Source organism: Ciconia boyciana, chromosome 21 (genome assembly GCF_034638445.1).
Source record: "Ciconia boyciana chromosome 21, ASM3463844v1, whole genome shotgun sequence".
In the NCBI taxonomy this organism is placed as follows: Eukaryota; Metazoa; Chordata; class Aves; order Ciconiiformes; family Ciconiidae; genus Ciconia; species Ciconia boyciana.
In genome coordinates, this window is record NC_132954.1 from 3,953,352 (window position 1) to 3,977,277 (window position 23,926).

General features: G+C 54.8%; 3 protein-coding genes and 1 long non-coding RNA gene across 5 annotated transcripts; 2 read left to right on the top strand and 2 right to left on the bottom strand.

Annotated features, from left to right (window-relative positions):
• Positions 1–2,968: 2,968 nt before the first annotated feature.
• NUDC (nuclear distribution C, dynein complex regulator) lies at positions 2,969–12,498 on the bottom strand. Its single transcript, XM_072885250.1, has 9 exons — positions 12,330–12,498; positions 10,934–11,011; positions 8,448–8,648; positions 7,889–7,972; positions 7,429–7,542; positions 6,779–6,973; positions 6,073–6,156; positions 5,635–5,753; positions 2,969–3,915 (listed from the first exon to the last, which is right to left on the bottom strand). Exons 1-9 carry the CDS (start codon positions 12,423–12,425, stop codon positions 3,864–3,866), a joined length of 1,023 nt encoding a protein of 340 aa, XP_072741351.1. The 5' UTR covers positions 12,426–12,498; the 3' UTR covers positions 2,969–3,863.
• Positions 12,499–13,554: 1,056 nt separating this feature from the next.
• On the bottom strand, positions 13,555–19,366 carry LOC140662143 (uncharacterized). Of its 2 annotated transcripts, none has more exons than XR_012045985.1 (3): positions 19,228–19,366; positions 16,660–16,813; positions 13,555–16,197 (listed from the first exon to the last, which is right to left on the bottom strand). It is a non-coding gene; the product is annotated as an uncharacterized lncRNA (long non-coding RNA). The 2 variants fall into 2 exon arrangements; XR_012045986.1 differs by lacking the exon at positions 19,228–19,366 and adding an exon at positions 17,272–17,546.
• Positions 14,534–16,224, top strand: NR0B2 (nuclear receptor subfamily 0 group B member 2). The gene is made up of 2 exons (XM_072885240.1): positions 14,534–15,141; positions 15,616–16,224. The coding sequence occupies exons 1-2, from the start codon at positions 14,598–14,600 to the stop codon at positions 15,894–15,896; spliced, it is 825 nt and encodes a 274-aa protein (XP_072741341.1). The 5' UTR covers positions 14,534–14,597; the 3' UTR covers positions 15,897–16,224.
• On the top strand, positions 18,616–23,257 carry GPATCH3 (G-patch domain containing 3). The gene is made up of 7 exons (XM_072885239.1): positions 18,616–18,993; positions 19,282–19,700; positions 21,015–21,189; positions 21,555–21,614; positions 21,905–22,026; positions 22,210–22,337; positions 22,916–23,257. The coding sequence occupies exons 1-7, from the start codon at positions 18,642–18,644 to the stop codon at positions 23,133–23,135; spliced, it is 1,476 nt and encodes a 491-aa protein (XP_072741340.1). The 5' UTR covers positions 18,616–18,641; the 3' UTR covers positions 23,136–23,257.
• Positions 23,258–23,926: the final 669 nt, after the last annotated feature.

The following is a 23,926-nucleotide window of genomic DNA, read 5'->3' on the forward strand; positions in this document are numbered from 1 at the left end:
GTCGAGTGTTCTGCTGAGTGATCTGGCAGAAAGAGCTGGTTGCCCAAGTGGAGATCTTACAAACACGAGAGCCCTTTACCTGGCCGCACGCATGTAAACATGCTCTTTTTGTGCAGGTACTTCCTTTTGGGAACCTGACTCAGCACCTTTCTTTTCCTGAAGACATTGCTTGATTTTTATTGGGCTTGGTTTTGCCAGGAGAGTCTCCAGAGACTCACACTGTGCGTGGGTCCTTGCCGTGCCGCAAGAGCGTGCTCTGAAGTCCAGTGACTTCAGTAGGATCCAATGTACTGCACAGCCCCAGCCAGTGGTTCCTCGGGTTCGGGTTAAGGAAGATCGGTCACTCCGCTGGGGATGGATGCACGAGGCTTTGAGTGTTAAAGAAATTTATCTTCCCCATCCACACCCTGAACTACTGAAGGATTTATTTCAGAGGGGCTTACAAGTTAGAAAGTGGATGGATTGACCCTAATTCTTTACAGCCTGGTCCTTAGCAGTAAGAGAGGAGCTGTGGTTTCTCCTCAAAGTAAGCGGTAACGTTGAATACTCAGTGCCTCTGTTTCCCTCTTTGGGGTTTTGCTGTTTCATTGCTCTTTCCAAAGCAGTCCTGCAGTCTGGGCTGCTTCCCAAATGGTCTGAGCTGCAATATTCATTAATAAAAGCTAAGCCAAGAGCTGCTGTTAGGGGAAAAAAAGACAGGGGAAACTTTTACCAGATGGAAAGCCCTCTGCAGAGCCGGTATGCCCTCAAGGTTTTGCTTTTAAGGACGTGAGAAGGGGCCCAGCAGCGAGGGAGCCACGGCCAGGGGCATGGAGGAGCTCCAGGCTGTGCTGGCAGCCACGGCTCCGGCGGGTGGCAGCACCGAAACGGCTTCTGCAGGTGACTTGACACGGGCGTGGAAAGCCAAAGGGACCTTCATCGCCTGAAGGGACCTTCATCGCCTGCCACCTTCCAGCACGGCCCTCCCTGCTCTGCTGGGAGTCAAGACAAGGATGTATTTGTAGGGTTTGGTTCCCAGCGTCCCTCATGGTGTCCGGCGTTTCATGCCGTGGTCACAAGGATGAGGCCACAGTCCGTGGTCTCCAGTAACTCGGACTGGGGTGGAGATTTGCATTCTTTAAGCCGCTTCTGCAGCTGGTCGGACCAGAGCTGTCCTGCCCTGGTATGATTTATTCCAGAGGAAACTACCTTTTTGGAAGCAAAACAATGGCCTTCAGCTCAGCCTTGCAGAAGGTCGGTGGCAGCTGGGTGTTTGCAGAGGACAAGGCCGTCAGGAGAAACACCTTCTGTTCCGCTGGCCGGACGGGTTGAAGTCCAGGGGTAGTGCTGGGATCAATCGTTGTGCACAAACACAGCCCCGGACATTCACCTGCTGCAGGGTTCAGAGCTGCAGTTACAGCCCCGTTCTCCCGGGACTGTTTGCCTTTTCCCTTCACCTGCCTGAAAGGCAAAATGACACTCCTTCACCCCCAAAAAAATCTCCCCCCCAGCTTCCTCTGGGGTTCCTGCCGCTGCCTTTTCTCTGTATTCTCTCAGCCGCTACCCAGCCTGCCTCCTGCAAGTGACACCAACCAGATCCAAGACCGGTGCCAGCCTGAACTGGAAAATTTGGGAGTTTCACAGTCATGATTATCCCAACTGCTGTCCCGGCTCACACAAGGCACGACCCTGCAGGGGCTGAGGACAGGAACAACCGCTGAGATTGTGGTTTTGGTAACACTCGAGGGAGCTGGGCACTTATAACAGGCAGTTTTAAAAAAAACTTGGGGTTTCTGGTGTCGGCTACAGAGCTGAGGTGGTAAGGGGAAATAACAAAGCTACGGGTTGGGTTTGGGGTGGTGCCGTGAACCACGCACAGTCCCTGTTTGCTGCCCCAGTGCCTGCCTGTGCTTGCTCCTTAGGAGGGGCTGGCTGCGGATCCTGCTGCAGGTGCAGAGTCCAGCTGCCTCCCCCAGTCGCTGGCATCTCCAGGGAGCAGCAGCAGTGCTGACACACGGCTGAGAACAGGGTGAAGCTCATCACACCCCAGAACAGCTCAGCCCCCCCCGCCCCCAGCAAACCTTCCCCACGCACCATGGTTAAGCGCAGATGCTGGCAGGTACGCTCGCTGCAGGGCCAAGGGCCCATGAAACCAGCACAGTCTGGCTTTTTTCACAGGAGCAGGAGACCGCGGTGGTTTATCGGGGCCAAAGCACAGACAGGCGAAGGTGTGCGGGGTGAACTGCAAGACAAACAGGCAGGAGGATCCAGCAGCCCAGAGGCAGCTGCCCCGACCTGGCTCCTTGCTCGCCCACAAGGTCACTGCTCAGCTGGGTGGGTGCTGGTTTTTGACCCCAACAGCCTATAAAACTGGGAGAACTAAATGCAAACAACATCCTACTACTCAAAAAAACCCCAAACAAACAAAAAACCAAACAGGCCAGGTGCAATGCCAGGCTGGACTTTGCCCAAGCGGGTATTTTTCAGCTGTTTGTGCCCACTCCCTCTGGTAGGAGGTGAAAACGTTTTGGGGAGGCAGAGGCAAGAGCCACAGCAGCAGGGATCTGGGGTAGCCTGTAACGGACTGACAGGAGCCCGGGCTTTCGTGACACTTTCCTCATTAACTCGTCATACAGCAGACCCGGGGCAAGGGTGGCTTCCTCAGCACAGTCACGCGCTGCTACGTGGAGAGCGGAGCCTGGAGCAATGAGCCTTGGTCATCCCTTAGTGTTTAAGCTGGGCACGGAGTTCATCGGCACTCCTGAGCGAGACACGCGTGGCTCTCCTTAGCCGGGGAGCGAACGTCAGTCCAGAGCAGGGAGCCCAAGAGGTATTTACAGGCAGCTGCAGAGAGCAGGACCCCCAGCCCCTGCCAGGCAGCCCCCCCAGCACCCTCGTTCACAGGCGCTGCCTCCTCCCAGCTCACATCCCAGCCTGCGCAGGCAGCCTGGATCCCTTCTGCGGGAGAAATCACACGCTCTACCTGGAAATATGCCACTTTTTTTTTCTTTATGTTGCACTGCAGTTTTAACAAAGATACGAACATGCAGAGTAACGCCACTTGTCAGCGGGAGCTCAGAAGAGAACGCAGCGATGCCTGTCAGTAGTCAGCAGGGAGAGAGGCTCTTGGAAAAGAGGCAGGAGACACACTCCCAGCAAGAAGAGCACCCCCAAAGACCCCCCACATCCTCTCCCTTGCCCACCACCGCAGACTCTCCAGCCTTCCCTTGCCGTAGGACAGCAGGTCAACCTCTCCAGCTGGGACGGGAGCCCTCCCTGGAGCCCTGCGGGGCTCAGTCTGTTCCACTTCTGGCAAGAATAGAAGCAGCAGCAAGGAGGAGCAGAGTCTGTCTCTACTGCAATAACTAGTTTTTTAGACTGGTGTTTTCCCTTCCCAAGGAGGCAGAAGGAGAATTATTTTACAAAATAAACTGGCCCTTGTTTTCACAGGAGACCAGGAAAGCCGAGGGGAAGGGATTGAAAACTCAGGAGTACCTGCTGCCAAACTGAAATGGCAAAGAGTGGATTAGCGGCTCTGAAGAGCCAGGAGATGAAGCTAAGCGATACGTTAAGGATATGTCCCAAAACCTCAAGTCTGGCTCTTGTAACCCTAACACCCTTTTTGCTCTAACCCCTCCTTCTCTCCTAACTGCCGCTTGGGAAGTGTCGCAGATGGCTCCGGCTGGAGCTGCTGCAGGCCGCTTCTGTGGCCTTGCGTTCTGCTCGACACAGGACAACTGAGGACGACTTCATGAAGCTGCCTCCACAGCAAGCTCGGGTGGGGATGCTGGAGGTGTTTACTTGCCCAAGGTAAGGGATATCCGGTAATACATATCCTGCCCCATTCGACGGGCTGACTGAAAGAGGGGGGAGAAGGGGAGGGCTCAGTTGAACTTAGCCTTTGAAAAGTCCATTTCTGGATGCTGTTCCATGAACCTGCAAGGAAAACAAAGACAAGAGCTTGGGTATGAGTCAGCAGGAGCCACAGCACAGCTCTGTTTGGGGGGCGTAAGGCATCCCTACTTCCCGCACTATCAAGTTTGCTTCCTCCCCACGCCCTCCACAGCAGGGACTGTTTTGCTGAGCTCCTTGGGACACACTCCCCATACTACAAACGCTTTTTCCTCGGGTCAGTGGTATCAGCAATCCTACCAGCCATCAAGGTCAGCAAGTCCAGACACATGAGAGTTATTAATTATCAGACACACACCCTTTAACTGTTACCTCTCGGACGGACACGTAGCAGCTATAACACTGATTGTGGGGCAGAGGGAAGATTGTGAGGGCAGATTACGATTTAAGCTCAAACTTGTTAGCTTAAGCATTACTGGGGACGTGGGGAATATCTCCAGTGCTGCGACAGTGAAAACTCATGAAGGACGTGACCAGAGAAATCTGGTTTCAGACTAGGTGCAACCTGATTTCAAATGTACTGCAATCCCAGCAGATAGGACTATTTGGACTCCCGTTGCTACATCAGAAAGTTCTGAGAACAATACGCTGTGCCTGTGAGTGACCAGGAGTGATTAGTGCACGCAGAAGCTCCTGGCTTCCTCCTCTGCCCTGCAGCTCACCAAGGGATACAACACATAACCATGTGGAGGATTCACGCGCAAAGTGCAAGTAAGGGCAGGCCTCTGTCTTCCTCCGTGCTCTCGTCTCATGGTTTTCCCTGAAACACCACCACAGCGTTTCCACTTTCCATTTCCACGGAAATACGCGCTGCGAGAACAGTGTCCTTGTTTAGCAGCCAGGAGGGCTTCACTGGCAGAGATTAGGACCCACCTGGGTGTCACCGAGTCTACTTTGGCCTGAACAAAGTCTAAACTTCCTAGCCATTCTTTACCAGCCAATCTGCGCACAAGTCAAACTTCCAGAGCACTGAACGAGTGGCCTTGCCAACGAGGTATCCTGTATGTGGACTTCCCAGGAGGAGAGGGCTACTTCCCATTCTACTAACTCAACAGACAGGCACTAACGAAGTCTGGTCTCTGCTCTAAAACAGCTGCACCCTACGCCGTACTCGGCGCGCTGATCAGAGTGAAGCTTCTGCTGCTACAGATAAGCTAAGGAAGGAGTCAGGCCTTCTACACTAAATCCTCCTTCCAATCCTGAGATAAGATGTGGGTTTGCACTTGCTGAAGAAGCTGCATGACCCAGAATTGCCTCCACGCCTTTCCAAACGGCCTTGGGAGCTCCGTGAGTAATTTGCCTGCCAAGGTGCGTTTATGCCAAACAGGGCAATAAAGACATAAAAGTGCTATTGGCTTGGAGACAGCTGTCTGGTGGCAGGTGTGTAGGGAGGGGCGATTATCTGGGCTACTGAGTAGAGGGAGATTAGAAAACAATCAAGACCATGTTAAAGTTCAGCAGAGATGGTACCTCCAGTCCCAAACATGCTTTCTGGACTTGAAATCAGCAGATTAAGACAATTCCAGAGCTAGGTTATACCCAGAATTTCCCGTTATGCTTTTACCCCCATGGGCTTTTATAGACACTGGTGGTTAGCCAACAATTCAGTGACTACGTAACTGCAGACGTGAACCCAGGTAGGATTGAAGGCCAACCTGTTTTCTGCTCACGTATTTGTGTCAAAGAGGAAGAGGAGAGGGGCTCGGGAAAGCAAATACCCACAAATAAATGAGGTCTACGCACTTTTTCAAAATGTCTTGCTTCTTCTGTTCATCAGATGTGGGGAGGCCCATGGATTTCTGTCGCTGATCATACATCATTTTCTCCACCATACTGCGAGTTTCGCTGTCCAGGTCTGACAACTAAAAGCAAGGACTTCTATCAAAACTGGAAGAACTTGTCTCGACCCATACATACACCCTGCTTGCAGGGAACATTAATACATTGAGGTTACGCTATGCTGTGCGCACAGGCTGCAGAAATACTTATACAGAGACTAATCTATAGGCTCAGCTTCATTCATTGGAAGTTTTGGGGGCGCTTATGTTATATGATAGCATCATATGCAGCAGTACTCCCAGTTTTTACGCTGGTAAAAAAGAGACATAGAAGTTGAACGTGAGCCGAGTGCGAGCACATTTATGAGAAGGCTCCACTCAGTATAACAGGGGGAGATCTTACCTTTGAGTTCTCTGGATTAATTTTCTTGGTGTTGATTTCTGGGTCTGTGGAGACTAGTTTGTTCCACCATTCCATCTTGTTGATCTGAAGGATGAAGAAGCAAAAATATTTTATTTTTCCTGGACTTGCTCTAGGAATTTTATGTCTCAGTCACAGGAAAAAGCTGCTGGAATCAAACTTCATTTGACAGTTTTCTAAATGTCAGTAAAATCTGAAGGGATAAAGGGTACTACTTTCATTCCGAACCACTTTAGGTAGCCCGAATTTCCCCAACTGGGAAATCTGAGAGCATGTCAGATGTCACATTTGACATGACATAAATGGGATTACAAACAAATCACCTGGAGAGGCCCAGAAGGGACACAATAAAGGACACCATAAGCAATAAGGTCTGTCCCTAGATTTTCGTGTCACTAACAGATGTCAAAACATGGCGTTATTCCATTAAGGAACAACTTTAAAATGACCAATTTCCTTCCAGCTTTTCCTGAACTGCTGAGCAATCAATTGGGTATCCTGGATTAGCATGAAGTTAGGCTGAAGACAGGGGGAACCTGCAATACCCCGCCTTCCAATAACATCACTGACATTGTACCAAGGATAAGCGTGGTTCTTCTGTTTCAGCTGACAAAGCCCAGGGCTTTCACAGGTTTCACCAGGGAAGAGGCAGACATGTCTGAATCCTCCCTGATTCATTCTGCTTTACCTTCTCCAGGTGCACGGTGACTGTTTTACCATCTTCAATCAGCCAGGAGCTCTCCTCCACCTTCACTTCATTGAAAAGCTCTCCGTCAATGACAGGCGAATGGCCCTTCAGGCCAACTTTGAGGCGCCGTCTCTGGATATCCACCACCACGTCCTTCCCCTTCAACCTGAAGTTCACCTTGAAAGAGATGGCCAGCTGGACCGGACAAAGATCAGATTTGAGGAGCTGAGCAGTGAAGCCTCCTTACCCTCTTGTGCTGCTACTCTTAAGGCTTTTTGCCTTGGTTTCACCAGACTAAGACAGAGCAACGCAATATTTTCCTTGGGGTACTGAGCGAGTGGGAGGTGAAAGGATACAAGAATAAGTTTGGCAACAGGATGGCAAATACCTCAAAGGGACCATAAAAAGGGAAGCAGATTTTAATGTCTTGTTTAAACAAGACCAAGGTTTGGCAAAGTTAACTGCAGCTTCTGGGCATTTTATTTAGTTACCAAGCTCTCTCCCAGCTATTGAAATGGTGCTGTTAAGTACAGCTAACAACCTTCCACAGGCAACTGAGATACAGGGCATCAGCTCCACCGTTCTTACCAGCACTTGCTCTTATTCCCTATCTCAGATTCCTCAGGTCCCGGCAATAAGGCAATACTCACATCCAGTTCTGAAAGAGTCTGTGTCCATCTATAATTTGGAAGGTCAGCTCCATTGCCAGAGTTGGGTTTAAGTTTTCCTTTATCTTTCTCATCTTCCTCTTCGTCATCTGTTTCCTAAGTAACCAATTTAAAGTGTAAAGAAAGAAGCTTTTCAAGTTTCCATTTATCTTTCACTTGTAACAGTAGTTCTTGGTTTTTATGAGAATTTCAGGTCAGGTGTGGATATAATTTATGTGAATATTTGATATTCACATAAATTTAGCCTGAAAGGTATAGGTGTTTCTGTTAAAACATAATTACAAAAAAGGAACACAAAACAAAACACGAAAAAACCCCCATTGAAATCTTTGGGAATTAAGTGTGTATTCTCAGCATATTCCCTCACACTTACAGGAGTTCTCATGGTTGTCCAGAAACCTACTTCTCTCAGAATAAAATAAAGTCCCTAGATGAGCTTTACCTGTTTGTTAGAATCCGAAGATTCACCTTCATCCTCCGAGGGCTTCACGGGGACACTGTTAATCTGTCCTTGTGCCTCTTTTTTCTGTTTAAAAAGAGAATGAACATGCTCAGACAAGTGTTGGCACTTTGTGTTACTTGCGGATCTGACACTAGGTGGCCTCAGCCTCCTCAACTGAAACGAAAGAGCAGGACTCAGAACAGCACCCAAGACTGACGGGGAATTTTCAGCCCTTAGAACAGTGTCACAGGAAAGCGGTACTGCCGAGGGGAAGACTCCCTCGGTCCTCACACCTTGATGACTGTAGCAGAGGGTGTTGCTACAATCAGAGAGCTTGCTGAAGGCAGAAAGGCAAAGTGAGTTATGGGAGAACCCACATGAAAATGCAACGGTTTGGCCTCGGCTAATTTAATTTCGAAGCACACCAGTCTGGTGGTCCAGACACTGCAAAGGAACAAGCCTCGAGCCATTTTCAGCACTCACTGCTACCTGAGCTACACGCAGGCCAACGGAGGAGATGACCTAGATGGCACCTGCAGGCACCAGACACTGCTCTCACCTGGTCGATTTCCAGCTGCAGCCTTTCTGCTTCCTCGTCCGTAAGTTCCTTAATCCTCGGCTCGTTTGCTTCTTGCTTTTCTTTAGCAAGTTTCGCAGCTCTCTCTGCCTTTTCACGCCGCTCTGCCTCTTGACGAGCCTTCTTCTCTTTCCGCTCCTTCTGAGCTAGTTTGTTGTGATGGTTGAAGGTATCTGTGATCAGCTGAAAGACAGGAACACATATCAAAGGGTTTTTTAAAAATCACCACTTTTTCAAGCCCAAATGAAGCCAGCTCATTGTCTACTGAGGAGCACGAGAACATTTGTTAGTCATACAGACAGACGTTGTGACTTTTCCCTTCATTTTCACTCTAGTCTTTTGACTGAAAACTAGAGTAAGGGAAAACTCAAAATATTTAAATGTAGTGCTTCCTAGTTCTTCCTTATACAGTGAGCGTATTTCCATGGAGATAACAGAAAAATAAAGATTCTCCATTTGTTTTGGCCTTTGTGCAAATCCAGCAGGATGAACCCAGCCATGTGACAGCTACTCCATGCATCTAGGACAGCTGGAAGAATGGAGACCCTGGACCCAAGGTTTTTTTACCTGCTTCTGACTTTTCCCACGACCGGGTTTTTCCCCGGGCACTAGATGGAGATTCAGCATCATGATTTAGAGGAGAAACATTTGAAAAGCTCGGTGTTTTACATTTAGGGGCAAGTTCCTACATAAATCTTTGCCTCAAACCTCACCCCAAATTCTCATGCCATTGTGACTACGGAAAGCAAAATCTCAAGGTCTCTGATGCAAACGGCTGTACGGCTCAGAGGGAAAGCTGAGTACACAGGCGGGAAGCCAGAGCAATTGCCCCGTGGTCGATAACACCACAGCGCTGTGCAAAGCGGCACGTATGGGAACTGAAGTATGCTCCAGAAAACAATATAGACAGAATCTGAGAAAAGGAATTGGAGTGGAGAGATTTCTCAGACAGGGGTTTCAGGTACTGGTTTATATATATATATCTCCCAGAAACTTCGGGGGGGATTCAGCACCTTTCCAGAGCAACTCAGTGTCCACGCCTTGTAGTTTTGTAACCAACCCCCAAGTATTTCTGCTTTGTTTTAAAGGGGAAAGCAAGACTTATTTACACAACGCGATTCCAGCGTCTCCTAGGATACCGAATTCAAGACGTGCATCTCCCAGTCCCTGTTCCTAACCGCACGATGATCCATGGTGAGCAAGCTATTTACATTGCCCGAGCTTGTCCGTGTGCACACACCGCACTTCTCTCACCGCACCCCCCTCACTCTACACAAGGGCTTCTCAAATGCCACCCCATAAAAGACAACCACCTTCCCATCCTCTCCTCTTTCTCTTTGATGCCAAAGGGCGAGCAGGACTGGGGAAGCAGCTTCTTCCATTTTTGTTGTGGTAACTACGGTGTCAGAGACTCTGTAATGAGCACCTTTTCAGAAAACCATAAAGCATTTTAGCAGATACCACCCAAGGACACGAACACTTTTCTTTTACAGGCACAGACACGGATTTGCTATGGAATTGCCAGCAGCAGTAGCCAGGACCTCCAAAAGCACCAGCCAGTGCTCATCTCTGAAATGCTACTCAGGGTTTCACTGCCTGGGAGCACACAGTCCCTGGGAACTTGGGGAGATTTGCTCTCTAGTCTACGAAAAAACAGCAGTAGGCTTCATCTTTCTTACTTTGAAACCATCCTCTTTCCCATCCCTTACCTGCCTTAGTTTTGCCACTGTGGAGACTAGACAGAGTACGTTACGCTCTGCGTTAGTAATTAACATCTGCCCTAACGCATTCAACATGGCAGCAGCACCTGCTTTGCTGGTGGAGTTCCAGTAGTCCAGGAAGGGGAACAGCTGCTCTACTGGGAAGTACAAACACAAAACCTTCAGTTCATGTTTGAAGGCTCTGGTTCTTACTTCCCTACAGTGAAACAATTTAGTTTTTCAGCTCTTGAGCTGGGTGGGGAATACCTGCTGGATAGGAGATGCTCAGGCTGCCAATGAGGCCGCCCCAACCCCTAAGGCTGGCTCCCCACGCTCGCTCCGTACAGGTACTGCAGCCCCGAGACAAAGGTGCAGCCGCATGTGCAGAGATGTGGACTTTGTGCTTTTTCTGAGATGAACAAACAAGGTAACCTGGGGTTATGGACACTGTGGTGTCTGTCACCGTTAAGTCAGCACGTCTGGCAGATTTGCTTTCCAAACAAGCCTTTGGCCAGAGCGTGGCAAAAAAGTGGTACTGACCCGCACCGTCGGTACCACTCGAACGAGCAATCGTGGGTGCCTCACCTCAGATAGGCGCAGCTCGTTATTACCTTGTTTCAGTGATGTTTCATCAGCATCTAATGCTGATGAATTATCTTTTGAGTTGTAATGCTCCGAGTTGTTCAGGCAGGGAAGTCTTAGCATGGCACAGACATGGGTGGCGGGTAAGTTAGAAGACATAAAAGCCTGAGGATTTTGGTTTGTTACCTTCTCTGCTACTCCGTCTTCTCCACCGGTGAAGAAATCTGTTTTACGCCTCAGGAAACTAAAGAACGTGTTCACAAGCTGGCAGAGGAAACAGGGAAGGGGGGTAGAGAGAAAAAAAAAAAAGAGCAATGAGACCAGATCACTCCAAACACCTTGTGACTCTTGAGCAGCCTTTATTCTTTGTACTCCCTATCTGTGTCTGTGCCAGGATCGTACTGAAATCAGCCCCATGACTGTTTCCCAGAGGAAGCGTCCAGTGGCTTCGGTGGAGATCCAGCTCCTGGATTCCCAGTTTTCAGGCGAGGCATTTGTGTGGTTCACATGAAGAAAGGGCAAGCAGTTTATTTTCAGGTCACCTTGCAGGTACACCTACTCCGGTACCCCAAGCTGTTATCTGGGGCAGGAATTTGGGCGGGTATGTATGTATGCATGCATACATACACGCATACCATATTTTGCTTCTCTGCACACCTAAACTCTTAAAGTGTGCAAACCCACCCTCCCCCGTGTCCTGTTTATTTTTACAAAATAACTACTCGCTGTCTGCCAGATATGGCCAATAACTTAGCAGTTATAAGCTGGCATCCCCAAAACACCCCTATGGAAATCCATACTCTCAGCGGACTTGGCTTATCTTTATTTCCCAGGAATTCTGTCCTGGCAGTATTTCCATCAGAGGTTTCGCTCCAGCACGAGGAGCTGTTACTAGCACTATTTCCCCAAACCCCCCGAGCCCCCACAAGAGTCAGCACGGCGGGAAGCGGGAGGTGCGTCAGCAGAGCCCCAGCCACGAGGAGGGGAACCGCGTCCGCGTTCAAGCACGCTTCGTGGTCGCAGCCTGAGCCCGTCAGCTCTCGGGGGGCCGCTACCAGGTGGCTGTGCTGGGGAAGTGGGACAGCGGGGCTCGATCCCCCCCCTGCAGCGTTTTGCTTTGCTCTGACCCGGCACAGGCGCTGCCTGCGCACACCGGAACCGCCGGCGGGGCAGCGGCGTCGGCCTGACCGAGCGCAGGAAGCCCGGAGCTGGCAGGAGCCGGGGTGCAAGGCGGCGGTGGGGGCGCAGGCCGGAGCTCCTCAGCCCCTCGTTAGCATCACGCTAATTAATTATCGTGTCTTCCGCGCTCCCGGGGTTGGCGCAGGCCTGGGCCGTTATCCCGCTCCCGGAGGGAAGCGGAACCTCGATCACGGGGGGAAGGACACGTGTCTCCCGTACCGCCCGGGGAGGCCGGGACCCGGGGTGCCGGGACCCGGGGGGTGCCGGGACCCGGGGGGGGCCGGGCCGCCCCCACCTCCGCTCGCTCCTCCCGGGCTCAGCTCGGCTCGCCCCGCCCTCTCCCCCCCCCCCCCGGGAATACGGAAAAGCTTCCGCCGCCCCATCCCGGGCCCGGCGGCGCTACCTCGCGCACGCCGCCCTGGTGCTGCTGGGCCATGGCGAGGAGCATGCCATCGAAGCGGTCCTCCTGCTCCGCCGCCTCCTCCGCGCTCAGCCCCATCCTGCCCGCCGCCACCGCCGCACCGGCCGCCTCAGCCCCTCACGCCGGCGCCCGGAACCGGAAGCGGCGCGAGCGGAAGGGCGCGCGCGCGCGCCTGCTGCACCCGCCAATCCCAGCGCTCGTCCTCGCCGCTCTCTTCGCGGATTGGCCGCGGCCGCTTCCAATCCGCCGGAGGGAGGCGGGACGCGAGGCGCGGAGTCCCGTTGCTATAGCGACGGCCTGTCCAGGCCCTTCCAGAAAGCTCGGCGGCGGCCCGTGACCCCGGGGGGTCGGGGGTCAAAGTGCAGAGCGCGGGGTCGGGGCGAGGTGGGGGGGAGCAGAGGCCGCGGGCGCGGCCCCGTGTCCCGGCCGGGCCCTGCTCTGCCCTCCCGGGGCCGCGGGCCCGGGCGGCCCCGGCCACCAGCTGCGGTGACGGGACGCGGCTGCGGGAGCTGCCGCGGTGCCGCCCCGCGCTCCGTCAGCCCTGCCCGCCCCTCTGCGCCCACCTTGGCGCGCCACGGCCTGCAGCCGGCCTGTCCCCGCTGAGCCCCCGCCATCCCCGGGGGGGACGGTTCTCCCTCTCTGCCGCAGGCATCCCTCACCCTGCCGCCAGCTCCTGGAATCAGTGACTAGAAAGTCCTCGATTCCTGTCTCAATTTCTGCCGGTTAATGGATAAAAATACAGAATCACAGAATCGTATAGGTTGGAAAAGACCTTTAAGATCATCGAGTCCAACCGTAAACCTGACACTGCCAAGCCCACCACCACACCATGTCCCTGAGCACCTCATCCAAACGGCTTTTAAATACCTCCAGGGATGGCGACTCCACCACTGCCCTGGGCAGCCTGTGCCAGTGCTGGACAACCCTTTTGGTGAAGTAAAATTTCCTCATATCCAGTCTAAACCTCCCCTGGCGCAACTGGAGGCCATTTCTTCTCGTCCTATGGCTTGTCACTTGGGAGAAGAGACCGACCCCACCTCTCTACACCCTCCTTTCAGGCAGTTGTAGAGAGCGATGAGGTCTCCCCTCAGCCTCCTCTTCTCGAGGCTGAACAACCCCAGGTCCCTCAGCCGCTCCCCATCAGCCTTGTGCTCCAGACCCTTCACCACCTTTGTTGCCCTTCTCTGGACACGCTCCAGCCCCTCCATGTCTCTCTTGTGGTGAGGGGCCCAACACTGAACACAGCATTCAAGGTGCGGCCTCACCAGTGCCGAGTGCAGGGGGACGATCACTGCCCTAGTCCTGCTGGCCACGCTATTCCTGATACAAGCCAGGATGCCATCGGCTTTCTTGGCCACCTGGGCACACTGCTGGCTCACATTCAGGCAGCTGTCAACCAACACCCCCAGGTCCTTTTCCGCCAGGCAGCTTTCCAGCCACTCTTCCCCAAGCCTGTAGCGTTGCATGGGGTTGTTGTGGCCCAAGTGCAGGACCCGGCACTGAGCCTTGCTGAACCTCATCCCTGGTAATTCAAGGTGAAAATACAAGAATTTCCCCTTCCCCTGCCCTGCGTTTCCTCTGAGAGACACAAACCGCTGGGCCCTGCCCGGGATTGAATACTACCGTCCATCGGCTCTTCCTCGACCGTAACAACACGAGTCTCCTGTCAGCAAGGTTAGGCAAACGGCCGCTGATAAAACAACTTCCAGGTTGCTCTTTCCAAGGCCGGAGCACCCAGGCCGTTGAACGCAGGGCCCAGACGAGTGCCCCGTGTGTGAACCTCCTGGCAGCGACACCTGCCACATAGCACTGCCCGATGACAGCGCGGGGCCTTGGTGCCATGGTACAGGCTGGGTTAATGACTTTGTTTATACTCTTTGGGTAATCGCGATAAGGATGCCCAACCCGCTGTCCCCCTCCCTGCGCTGCTGGCGCTTCATTGAGAAAACGGCCGTTGATGCCACGCGGAGAACTCGTTTGCCCCAGCCAATCAGCCCAGGGACGGCTGGTTGGTTTGTTTTTTTTTTTAATGAGGACCGCTTAATCACAGAGCGGTCAAGGCTGTGGAGGGGTGTTTCACTGGTGACCCAGCCTTATAAGAGCTGGTTCGAGCAGCTGTGAGCTGGCAGAGTTGGGAGGACGGGGAGAATCCAGCCTGTGACAGAGGGTTTGGGAGGGATTTTACATCTCTCTCCCGTCTGCTGTAGCAGGAGCTGAGTTTCCCTGAGGATCCGGCCGCCCGGCTCAGCTATGACCACCAGCGGCATGGACGTGGATTGTGAGAGGTGCCAGTGCCACGGCGAAGACAAGCGCACCGCCATCCTCTACACCCTCCTCAGCCAGAACCTCAACCACGGCCGGGGCGGCCGCAGCCCAGCCCACCAGCGCTGCCTCTGCCACCAGCGCCGGACCGTCTGCCTCCGCACACCCCACGTCACCTGCCAGGCGGCCTCCAACGTGCTGGTAAAAACCATCAGCTTCATGAAAAACCTCCCTTCCTTCCACCTGCTGCCGCGAGAGGATCAACTCCTGCTGCTGAACAGCTGCTGGGTTCCCCTTTTCCTCCTGGGGCTGGTCCAGGAGATGGTGACCTTCGAGGTGATGGAGACCCCGGCCCCCAGCATGCTCAAGAAGATCCTCCTCGACGGCCAAAGCAAACATCAGGAGCCCGAGCGGACGCAGCCCACGCTGGCTGCCGTGCAGCGGCTGCAGTGCTGCCTGAACGCCTTTTGGAGCCTGGACCTGAGCCCCAAGGAATATGCCTACCTGAAGGGAGCCATTCTCTTCAATCCCGGTGAGTGCCCAGCCCTCGCGGCTCTGCCTGCCGGCGGGAGAGCACGTCCCGCACACCTCAGCATCTGAACGTGCACCCCTTGGCTTGTAGACATTCAGAGCGCGGGCAGGCGTGAGAGCGGGGAGGGCTGGTTACCTTATCCTTATCACCGAGCGTTACAAAATGCACCGGCAAGCGGGGAGGAGGGATGTCCAACATAGTGGTCGGAGCCAGAGAGACCTTTGCCTGCCCCGCAGACAAGAAAGGACCCCGGGATTTTGTTTGTAAAGCACGAGTTTGCCCAGTTAACTAATTTTGCTCCCTCAAAACGGCAGCCCTGGCATCGCTACGTCTCAGTAGTGTTGCGTACATCTCGTTAGCGTGCCTCGGAGATCCTTTCTGAGAAATGGGAAAGGGGAAGGGTGGGAATGGGAGAAACCTGAGGCTGTTTTCCAGCCTCCCTCATCACCGGCTTGTCCTCCTCTCCCTCGGCAGATGTCCCCGGGCTGAGGGCCTCCCTGTACATCGAGAGCCTCCAGCGGGAAGCCCAGAGAGCGCTTCAGGAGGTCCTGCAGCCCCTGCACCCCGAGGACCAGGGCCGCTTTGCCCGCATTTTGCTGATCGCCTCCACCTTAAAATCGATCCCTCCCGCCCTCATCACGGATCTCTTCTTCCGACCCGTCATCGGCAATGCGGACATCGTCGAGCTCATCGCGGAAATGCTGTACGAAATAACCGGCAGGCAGCTGGCTCCCGCGGCACGCGTGGCATGCTGAGCAGCCGCGCTCGGCCACCGGCCCCGTGGATGCTCCCCACGCCTCGCCGGGCAGCAAAGCGAATCTGGGAGCGGGAATTTAGCCAGACAGGCGCTCTGGACTCTGCGGGGAACTGCGCATTTCGGTAGGGCTGAGGCCGGAGGATTGAGCCAGGCTGCAGCAGAGCGCACGGAGAAACGCCTCCGGTTCAGCAGATGTTTACAGCAGCTCCTGCTCCGCCCGTGCCGGTCTCCGTTTCAGGTAGCGTGTGTGCGGGTGACGGGTTTCTTTCCCCGTTGTGTAGCCGGAGCTGCTCAGCTGCCTGTGAACAGACCACAGAGCAGTTTGGTTAGAGCCCAGTCCCAGTTTTTAATCAATCCTTGGTCCTGTTGAAATCAATGTGCATTTTGCTGTAACTCCAAGAGATGAGGTTTGTCCTCAACTAACAGCTTGATTCTGCAGCGTTGAGGCACGCTGAGTAACACGTCTTTGGTGGGATCGCTTACTGAGCGCAAACCTTATGGAATTAGGTCTGGGTGACGTCTTGGTCTGTCTATTGTGCTTGAAATCTTAGAAATATTGCTGAAGGATCTTCCTCAGGCACCAAAAGGAAAAAAGCCAGAGTATTAAATCTTACAGGGGGTACAGATTCACCCCTCCTACCTTTTCTTAGATTGTATCTTTTCTCCGTAACGCCATGAAACCCAACAGAACTGCTCGCAGAGCAATGGGTTACCTAAAAGCGCCTAAACCTATTGCGCATCATCTCAGGCTGTGGGCTTACCTTGTTTGTGCGACAATAAGTGACCCCCCGAGCTGTGAACGCTGCGGAGACGAGCGGAGCTGGTTTAGTGGTAGAACCAAACATCCCTCCCTGGAGTTACAGCCGGGTGCACGCGTAGCATGCCTGGGAAACTTGCTCCTCCTGCCTGCAGCTTCTGCAACAAGTTAAATGTCAGTATTTAATAAGTGAACATTCTTGCGGTTTGTATATAAGATGCAGTATATTATTTTTTTAATAAAATGTTTTACATTTTGGAACATGGTGGTGAATTTTTAGAGACAGTGTTAAATTTCGGGGGGGGGGTTAGGAAAACCGGCTGTAGGCCCGGTGTGGAAAGGACACTCGAATGAAAAGGGGCTTTCCATAAAAATCCATCTACCTCGCCACGGCGAGGGAGCATTGCGATAAGGACACACGTCGATCACCGCCAGCGGGAGCCGTCTGCTGAACAGCCCCGCAGCACAAAAACCCTCAGTGCGCCCAGGAGACAGAAATTTGCAGCGGCAGCGGAATCGCAGCTTGTCCCCACGTTGTGCCCTTCTCCAGGCGTTGAGCCTCGCCCCGAGGGCTCCCGGCCCAGCGGTGATGTCGGAGGTGGATGCTCTGACTCACCTGGACACGCACGCAGCTGCCAACAGGCACAACCACCATCCCGTTTGCTGTGCCCGACCCAGCCGAGGTGTCAGGTAAAGCCGCATGAAGCCTCCCTATGCCCCATCACCCTCCTACGCATGGAAACACCTCGAATTTTAGCCAGCAGCCCGGTGGGAGGAAGGATTGCTTTGTCAGTCTGTCCCTCCGCCTCTCACCGCTGCTGCCGAACGGTGACGGACGGCTTCCAAGGTGATCTCAGCCCCGTGGCAGCCGTTTTCCACGGGGAAGGGAGCGCGTGAGTCACCAGATGATTTCCGCAGACCCACGCCAGCCACGGGCAGCCCTGAGCCACGCAGCCCAGTGACGCGTGCGTGAGTCACGGCACATGGGATGCCAAACAGCCCCGCTGCCAGACTTACCCCAAACCGGGCACGCAGACACTTCGGCCCAGGGGAGAGCCCCTGGACCCTCCATCCTGCCACCGGTCCCACCAGCCCCTGGGGACAGGGGATCACCGTGGGCTCCCCCGTCCGGCGTGGCACCCGCCCGTGTCGCTTCCCATGAGGCAGGTCTGACACCACAGGGCCACCCGTCCATTGTGGGACACACAGCGCTGGGACTTTACCAAGAGGGCGAGGCCAGGACCCCTCACACGGGGTTGCGCTGCATGGCAGGGGGAGCCTGGACGCCCCCAGCACCCTGACACCCTCAGGGTGTGTGACCCCCATCGGGGCCTGGCTGTCCCCAGGGCTCGTGAACCCCACTGCGGCCTGGCCACCTCCAAGGCCTGTGATCGCCCTCAGGGCCTGGCCACCCTCTGCCACCCCCAAGGCCTGTGACCCGCCTTGAGACCTGGCCACCTCCAGGGCCTGTGACCCCTGCTGGGGCCTGGCCACCCCCAAGGCCTGTGACCCCCATCAGGGCCTGGCTGTCCCCAGGGCTCACGAACCCCACTGGGGCCTGGCCACCCCCAGGGCCTGTCACCTCCATTGGGGCCTGGCCACCCTCAGCCCCCTGCCACCTGCAGGGCCTGTGACCCCCCCTGGGGCCTGGACACCCCAAAGGCCTGTCACCTCCACTGGGGCCTGGCTGTGTCCCCAGGGCCTGTGACCCCCATCGGGGCCTGGCCACCCCCAGGGCCCGTGACCCCCCCTGGGGCCTGGACACCCCAAAGGCCTGTCACCTCCACTGGGGCCTGGCTGTGTCCCCAGGGCCTGTGACCCCCATCGGGGCCTGGCCACCCCAGGGCCTGTGACCCCCCGGGCCCCGGCCACCCCGCCCCGCTGCAGGGCGCTCCCCCGCCGCCAGGCGGCGCCCACCCCGCGCTTCGGGAGCGACGTCATCACCGCGCGCTCAGCTGCCGTGACGCGACGGCCCGGTGGGGCAAGATGGCGGCGCCTAGCTGTAGCGCCGGTAATGGCGGCGCCGCCGCCCGCTACTGCCTGGTGAGCGGCATCCCGGCCGCGCTGCGCTCTGCCCAGCTCCGCGCCTACTTCAGCCAGTTCGTGGAGGCCGGCGGCTTCCTCTGCTTCCACTACCGTCACCGCCCCGAGCGCCCGCCGGCGGGCGGCGGCGAGGAGGCCGCGGCGCCGCGCACTTGCTCCTGCCTGGTGGCCGTGCAGCCCGGCCGCGCCCGCCGCCTCGTCCGCATGTACTCGGGCAAGCGCTGGGTCGGGCCCGGCGGCGCCTCGCTGCCCGGCCGCTGCCTCATCCGCAGGGTCCGCCTCGGCCCCGGGACAGGTACGAGCGGGCACCGGGGGGCCGGGCCGGGCCTCCCTTCGCGGGCCTGGAAGGGTCCGGAGGGCCCGTTGGGCACCGGCTCCCACGTCTGCGGGTCCCAGCAGGCAACCTGAGGGCACCGGGTGGTTAAAACCCCTCAGGGAGTTTCCTTAATGCTTTAAATCCATTCTGAGGCAAAAAGAGTCGGTTTGGGGTGTGCCCATCCCTCTCCCGCCCGGGGGGGCCCTGATTTACCCTTCCCTGGTGGAGGGTGTGTTCCCCCACAAAGCCATTCCTTCTCTCCTCCAGGCACGGAGACGTTTCCCTACAGCAGCGACAAGACGGCCGCAGGCGAATCTGTCGCAGAGGTAGACTTGAAGCGGCTGCCTGAGTTCAACCCCCCTTCTTTCATGCCTTACGGGAACGTGGGCACCCCCTTGAAAGTTTTTCTGGAGCTGATCCGGGCCTGCAGGCTGCCTCCCCGGATTATCAAGAAGTTGCAGCTGGATTTTCCAAAGACAGGCTCATCCCGTAGGTATGGGAATGTGCCTTTTGAATACCAGGACACTGAGACAGTTATAGAAGAAGAAAGAGTTTACACTGCTACGGGGGATGAGATCACAGAGGAAGAGGGGCCTGTGGCAAGATCTGAGGTGACTCACCCAGCCGGTGCTGAGGAAGATGAGGAGGGGCAGGAGAAGGAGAAAGAGGAGTCGCATTCAGATGACGTAAGTGGATTTTTCTAGCACCGTCCAAGGTTAGCTATTGTAGCTGTGAAGCTAGGATGGCCTCTATAACTCTCCCAGAGCTCATTTTTAATCTTTTAATTGTATTGTATAAATCGTTTGTCTAAAAATGGCGTTAAAATACGGTTGTTCACGTCTTGGTGCGCTGAGCCCCTTGGCGCGTGAACGGTGTGGGCATTAACGCCTCCAAAACTGCTTGTCCAAATCAAGCCGGTTGTAGGGGTTAAGCCCAAAGGGTTTGGTCCTGAGGAGCGAGCGCAGGTGGAGGCTGGTGCTGCGGGAGCAGATCTCTGCCCTGCTGCATGGAGGATTGGCCCGGCTCTGCTGTTGCTTGTAAATGAGGTGACCGGAGATCCGGGAGCACGTTTGTGTGCTGGAGACGACACACGGAGCTGTACAAATGGTTGACCTTGAATGCTCCTGTGATTGAAGTTAGTCATTCTGAGAAAAGTGTCTTTCGTGACAAAGACTCCTAGAAAACTGGGCTGGACAGGCTCTCTGGAGACTATCTCGCTCCCTCCAGCTGAGACACCTGTCTAGCCTGTTCTCACAAACCTCTGTCATTACAGAGGCAGCACAATCCCGAGGCAAGCCATTCCCGTTCTTTGCTATAGCAGAGTTAACTCAGATGCCAAATCTTTGCTGCAATTTTATCCCATTAGGTTCTCCTAGCAACAGCGGACACAGAGGAAGCTTTGTTCCCTCCTTTACAAACTTTTTATTCAGTCTTTTCTTCTCCAGACTAAACAGACTCCTCTAGCTGTTTCTCACAGGCTCTGTTTCCTGGATCTCGAGTCATTCTTTTGGCTGTTTCTTAGTGGGTTAATGTCTTCCTCGGAGGGCTCTGCCCAGAACTGGGCAGGCAGCAGTAAAGCTGTCAGTCTGACCTGTGTCTGTGCCAGCGAGCTGCTTCACTGGAACCGACACAATCTCTTTAGGGATCGACTTGAGTGGAATTAATTTGTTGCTAGTGCTGACTTTACGTACAACACACCTGCTCCTTAAATGGGCATCTTTGTGTTAGAGATTGGGTACGCTGCTGAAAGCATGCCATGAAGTGGGTGTGATGTGGTATTTTTCACCACTTCTGTCTGCTGACTCTGAAGATGGCATTAGTCAGGGGAATGAGGTCATCAGTGCCGGTCGTGTTAGTGCCTGAAAACAGCAGGCTGAGACGAGCTCTGTCGACAAAGCTGTTTCGTAGGGAAGGCGTTGCGATGGGCCGCGAGGGTCAGGGAAACAGGGAGGAGGCTGTGTGCCGTTGGCGTCGCCCACCTTTCGCCGGCTCCTTTGCAGGACAACGATACCTGTGAGGAGTGGGAGCGACACGAGGCTCTGCACGAGGACGTGACCAAGCAGGACCGTGTGGAGGAGCGGCTCTTTGAAGAGGAGATTGAGCTGAAGTGGGAGAAAGGCGGCTCTGGCCTTGTCTTCTACACGGACGCTCAGTACTGGCAGGAGAAGAATGGAGGTAACGTTGGTGTTTGTGTCGCTGAGCCACAAACTAACCACCGCAAGCTGGGGGGCCTGGCCCTGCAGGTAAATCAGGTATAACCCCATTTGAGCATTCCAGATCAGCTACAGGTACGGGCATCTTGCCATCACTTTTTAAACCTTCCCTTGATCACAGAACCTGCAGTGGTTCAATCCAGTCACCAGAGACCCCAGTGTCCTACTGGCAGCCTGTTGTATAAGCGCTGTTGTTTGCGGAGTTTCTAATACCATTTCCTTCCCATTTTATTAGAGAAAATAGGGAGCTGGACCACCAGCAAACACCTCTTCTGTGTCAGACTTCTACAACCATCACCAAAACTGGTGCTTTTCTTCTCTTGGCAGACTTCGATGAGCAGACTGCGGATGACTGGGATGTGGACATGAGCATCTACTATGACAAAGGTACCTGAGCTGAACACCCACCCCCCCCCCCCCCTCCCCCCAGGAAACCAGGGAGGTTGGGAAATTCTGACCCTGCAGAATTTCTGCAGTGGGGAACTCCTTGGCACTGTCATCCTTTGAAAGCGTCCAAGGTGTCGGTGTACTTGAAACGACGTTTTTCTTGTCTGGCAGCGAGAGTTGCCAAAAAGAACAGGTTCTGCCTCCTTGTTGTGTGGTGCTCTGGGGGAAATGACGGTAGTGAACAGCTTTCCTGAGCTGTGCTGCTCTGACTCTTGCTTCTTTCTCCCTAGATGGAGGTGATAAGGATGCTCGGGACTTGGTCCAGATGTGTCTGGAACAGCGACTCTGGGACGGCTTGGAGGATGGATCTGTTTCAGGGCAACAGATTGGCACCTTCGAGAGATACACCAAGGTGAGCTCTGGATATGTGCTCAGGAGAGGATGGGGCAGGACAGGGAAGGCCGTGGCGGTGATGCTCAGAGGATGTGGGTTAGGGGGAGGAGAGGTCTTGGATGTGGGGAGGGGGCAGAGGGTTCTGGGAAGATGAGATTGGGCTTTGTCCAGCAACTCTGTGACCTTTTTTCCCCTCTCCCAGGGCTTTGGCAGGAAGGTGCTGGAGCAGCAGGGCTGGACGGAGGGACTGGGGCTGGGGACCAGCAATTCTGGAATGGCCGAAGCTCTGGACAACGAGGGTCAGAACCCCAGATGCAAGAGGGGGCTGGGGTAAGTACCCTGCCCTGCCCTGCCAGCCTGTGTTCAGAGCCTCTGCCCGAGCTCTCTGGGCTGAGGCAGCAGCTAACTGGCCGCAAAAGGAGCGGAGCGTGAACCAGAACCCTAAGGCCGTCCTAGGGATCTGCCTTTCTCTGCGCAGCTGGTGGCAGGGCAGCTAAATACGCTGCTCTTCCTGACGGTCCAGCGCTCCTTAGAGGAGCTTGTGGTGTTAGAGTAGGAGTGGAACCATTTGTAGGTTCATGCAGCACACAAGTAGAGGGAGAGCTGTGCTTGAGGATTGAGGGTCACCTCTGCTACGGGGGAAAGCCCAAGTGACCTGAGCTGTAGCTGTGCACCTCACCCCTACCTTCTCTGTGGGGTTTCTGGAGGCTTTGTGCGGTGCGGTGTTTCACTGTGAGGGCTGGCTCTCGTTCTAGAGCAGTCTCGCAGCCAGGAATAGGACAAGAATCCTTATTGCCCGGTATTGGTCCACTTTTTCCCTGCAGCACATGAAGGAAATGAGCTGGGACGCACAGGGATGTCTGACTGCCTCAGCAGTGTTGGACCAAACGTTTCCTGCTTCCCTCTAGGTACCACGGGGAGAAACTGCCAACTTTCAGCAAGGTGAAAAAGCCCCGGCGGGACACTCCCATCCTCATCTCGACCATCTATGATGACCCTGACCCAAAGGACAGCGGTGACCAGCTGCTCAGGCGCCAGCCACCCACTGCCATGAAGTACAGGCAGGACATGGCGTTTGTCCGGGCGTCACACGGTGCGGTGGAGAGCTTCAGCGCCCAGTCACGCTGAGCAGAGACTGTCACAGAGCCTTTGTACTGGTTCTGCTCCTGTCGAGCACAGGCTGGCTCCTGATCTCGGGTTTGGAGCAGGGTGTTCATATATTTATTTTTGGAAGAAATATACACTTGTAACAAAAATTGCCTCAGTGGGTTTTTTTTCCCCTCATTGAACCATTGAAATGAGGGGAAATAGTGCTGATCCTGTTTGGTCAGTGGGAATGGGGAAGGGTGTTGCATTTCTGACTGGTGGTTTAAAGCCGATACTACTGCCTGGATCAACCGAGCTTGTGTGCTAGGTCAGCCTAAAAAACCAGAACTTGTAGTTCATGGCTTCCTGAGACCTAGGGAAGGACAAGTACAGACAGGGCCAGCCGTGGCACGGTAACTGTCCTGCAGAAAGCTTGCTGCTGGCCCGCAGCTTCGCGTTGCTTGGGCGTGACGATCCCACACTCCTGGGAGAAACTCATCGGGATGAAAGACTTGTCCTGGCAGCCTCCGGAGGAATTCTGCGGGAGGCGTTTCCCTGCGGTCGGGCGTAGCGGGTGCTTCCTTTCACGGCTCTCCGATGTGCTCTGCCCCGTTTTCCTGACGCAGGCACTCTTCTGTGGGGGGAGGGGGGAGAGCCTTCGTCCCAGTGACCCAGTACTGGAGGGTTAAATGTGAATTGGTGAATGCTCTGCTGGCAGGCTCCGGCTTGGCCCTGTGCGCCTTCCTTAAGGCTATTGCTGTGTCGGGGGGGGTGCAGAGAGTGATTTCCCCTTCTCTTGGAGACAGAGCTGGGGATGCGGTTGTGCTGGAGGG

Coding starts and splice junctions, on each gene's coding strand:
- NUDC (XM_072885250.1), bottom strand. CDS start 12,425: ATGGGGCTGAGCGCGGAGGAGGCGGCGGAGCAGGAGGACCGCTTCGAT. Junction 6,157..6,778: donor TCACCGTGCACCTGGAGAAG/GTAAAGCAGAAT, acceptor TTCATCCTTCAG/ATCAACAAGATGGAATGGTG. Junction 3,916..5,634: donor AAGCAAGACATTTTGAAAAA/GTGCGTAGACCT, acceptor TTTTCCTTGCAG/GTTCATGGAACAGCATCCAG.
- NR0B2 (XM_072885240.1), top strand. CDS start 14,598: ATGACCACCAGCGGCATGGACGTGGATTGTGAGAGGTGCCAGTGCCAC. Junction 15,142..15,615: donor AGCCATTCTCTTCAATCCCG/GTGAGTGCCCAG, acceptor CTCCCTCGGCAG/ATGTCCCCGGGCTGAGGGCC.
- GPATCH3 (XM_072885239.1), top strand. CDS start 18,642: ATGGCGGCGCCTAGCTGTAGCGCCGGTAATGGCGGCGCCGCCGCCCGC. Junction 18,994..19,281: donor CCGCCTCGGCCCCGGGACAG/GTACGAGCGGGC, acceptor TCTCTCCTCCAG/GCACGGAGACGTTTCCCTAC. Junction 21,190..21,554: donor CTGGCAGGAGAAGAATGGAG/GTAACGTTGGTG, acceptor TTCTCTTGGCAG/ACTTCGATGAGCAGACTGCG.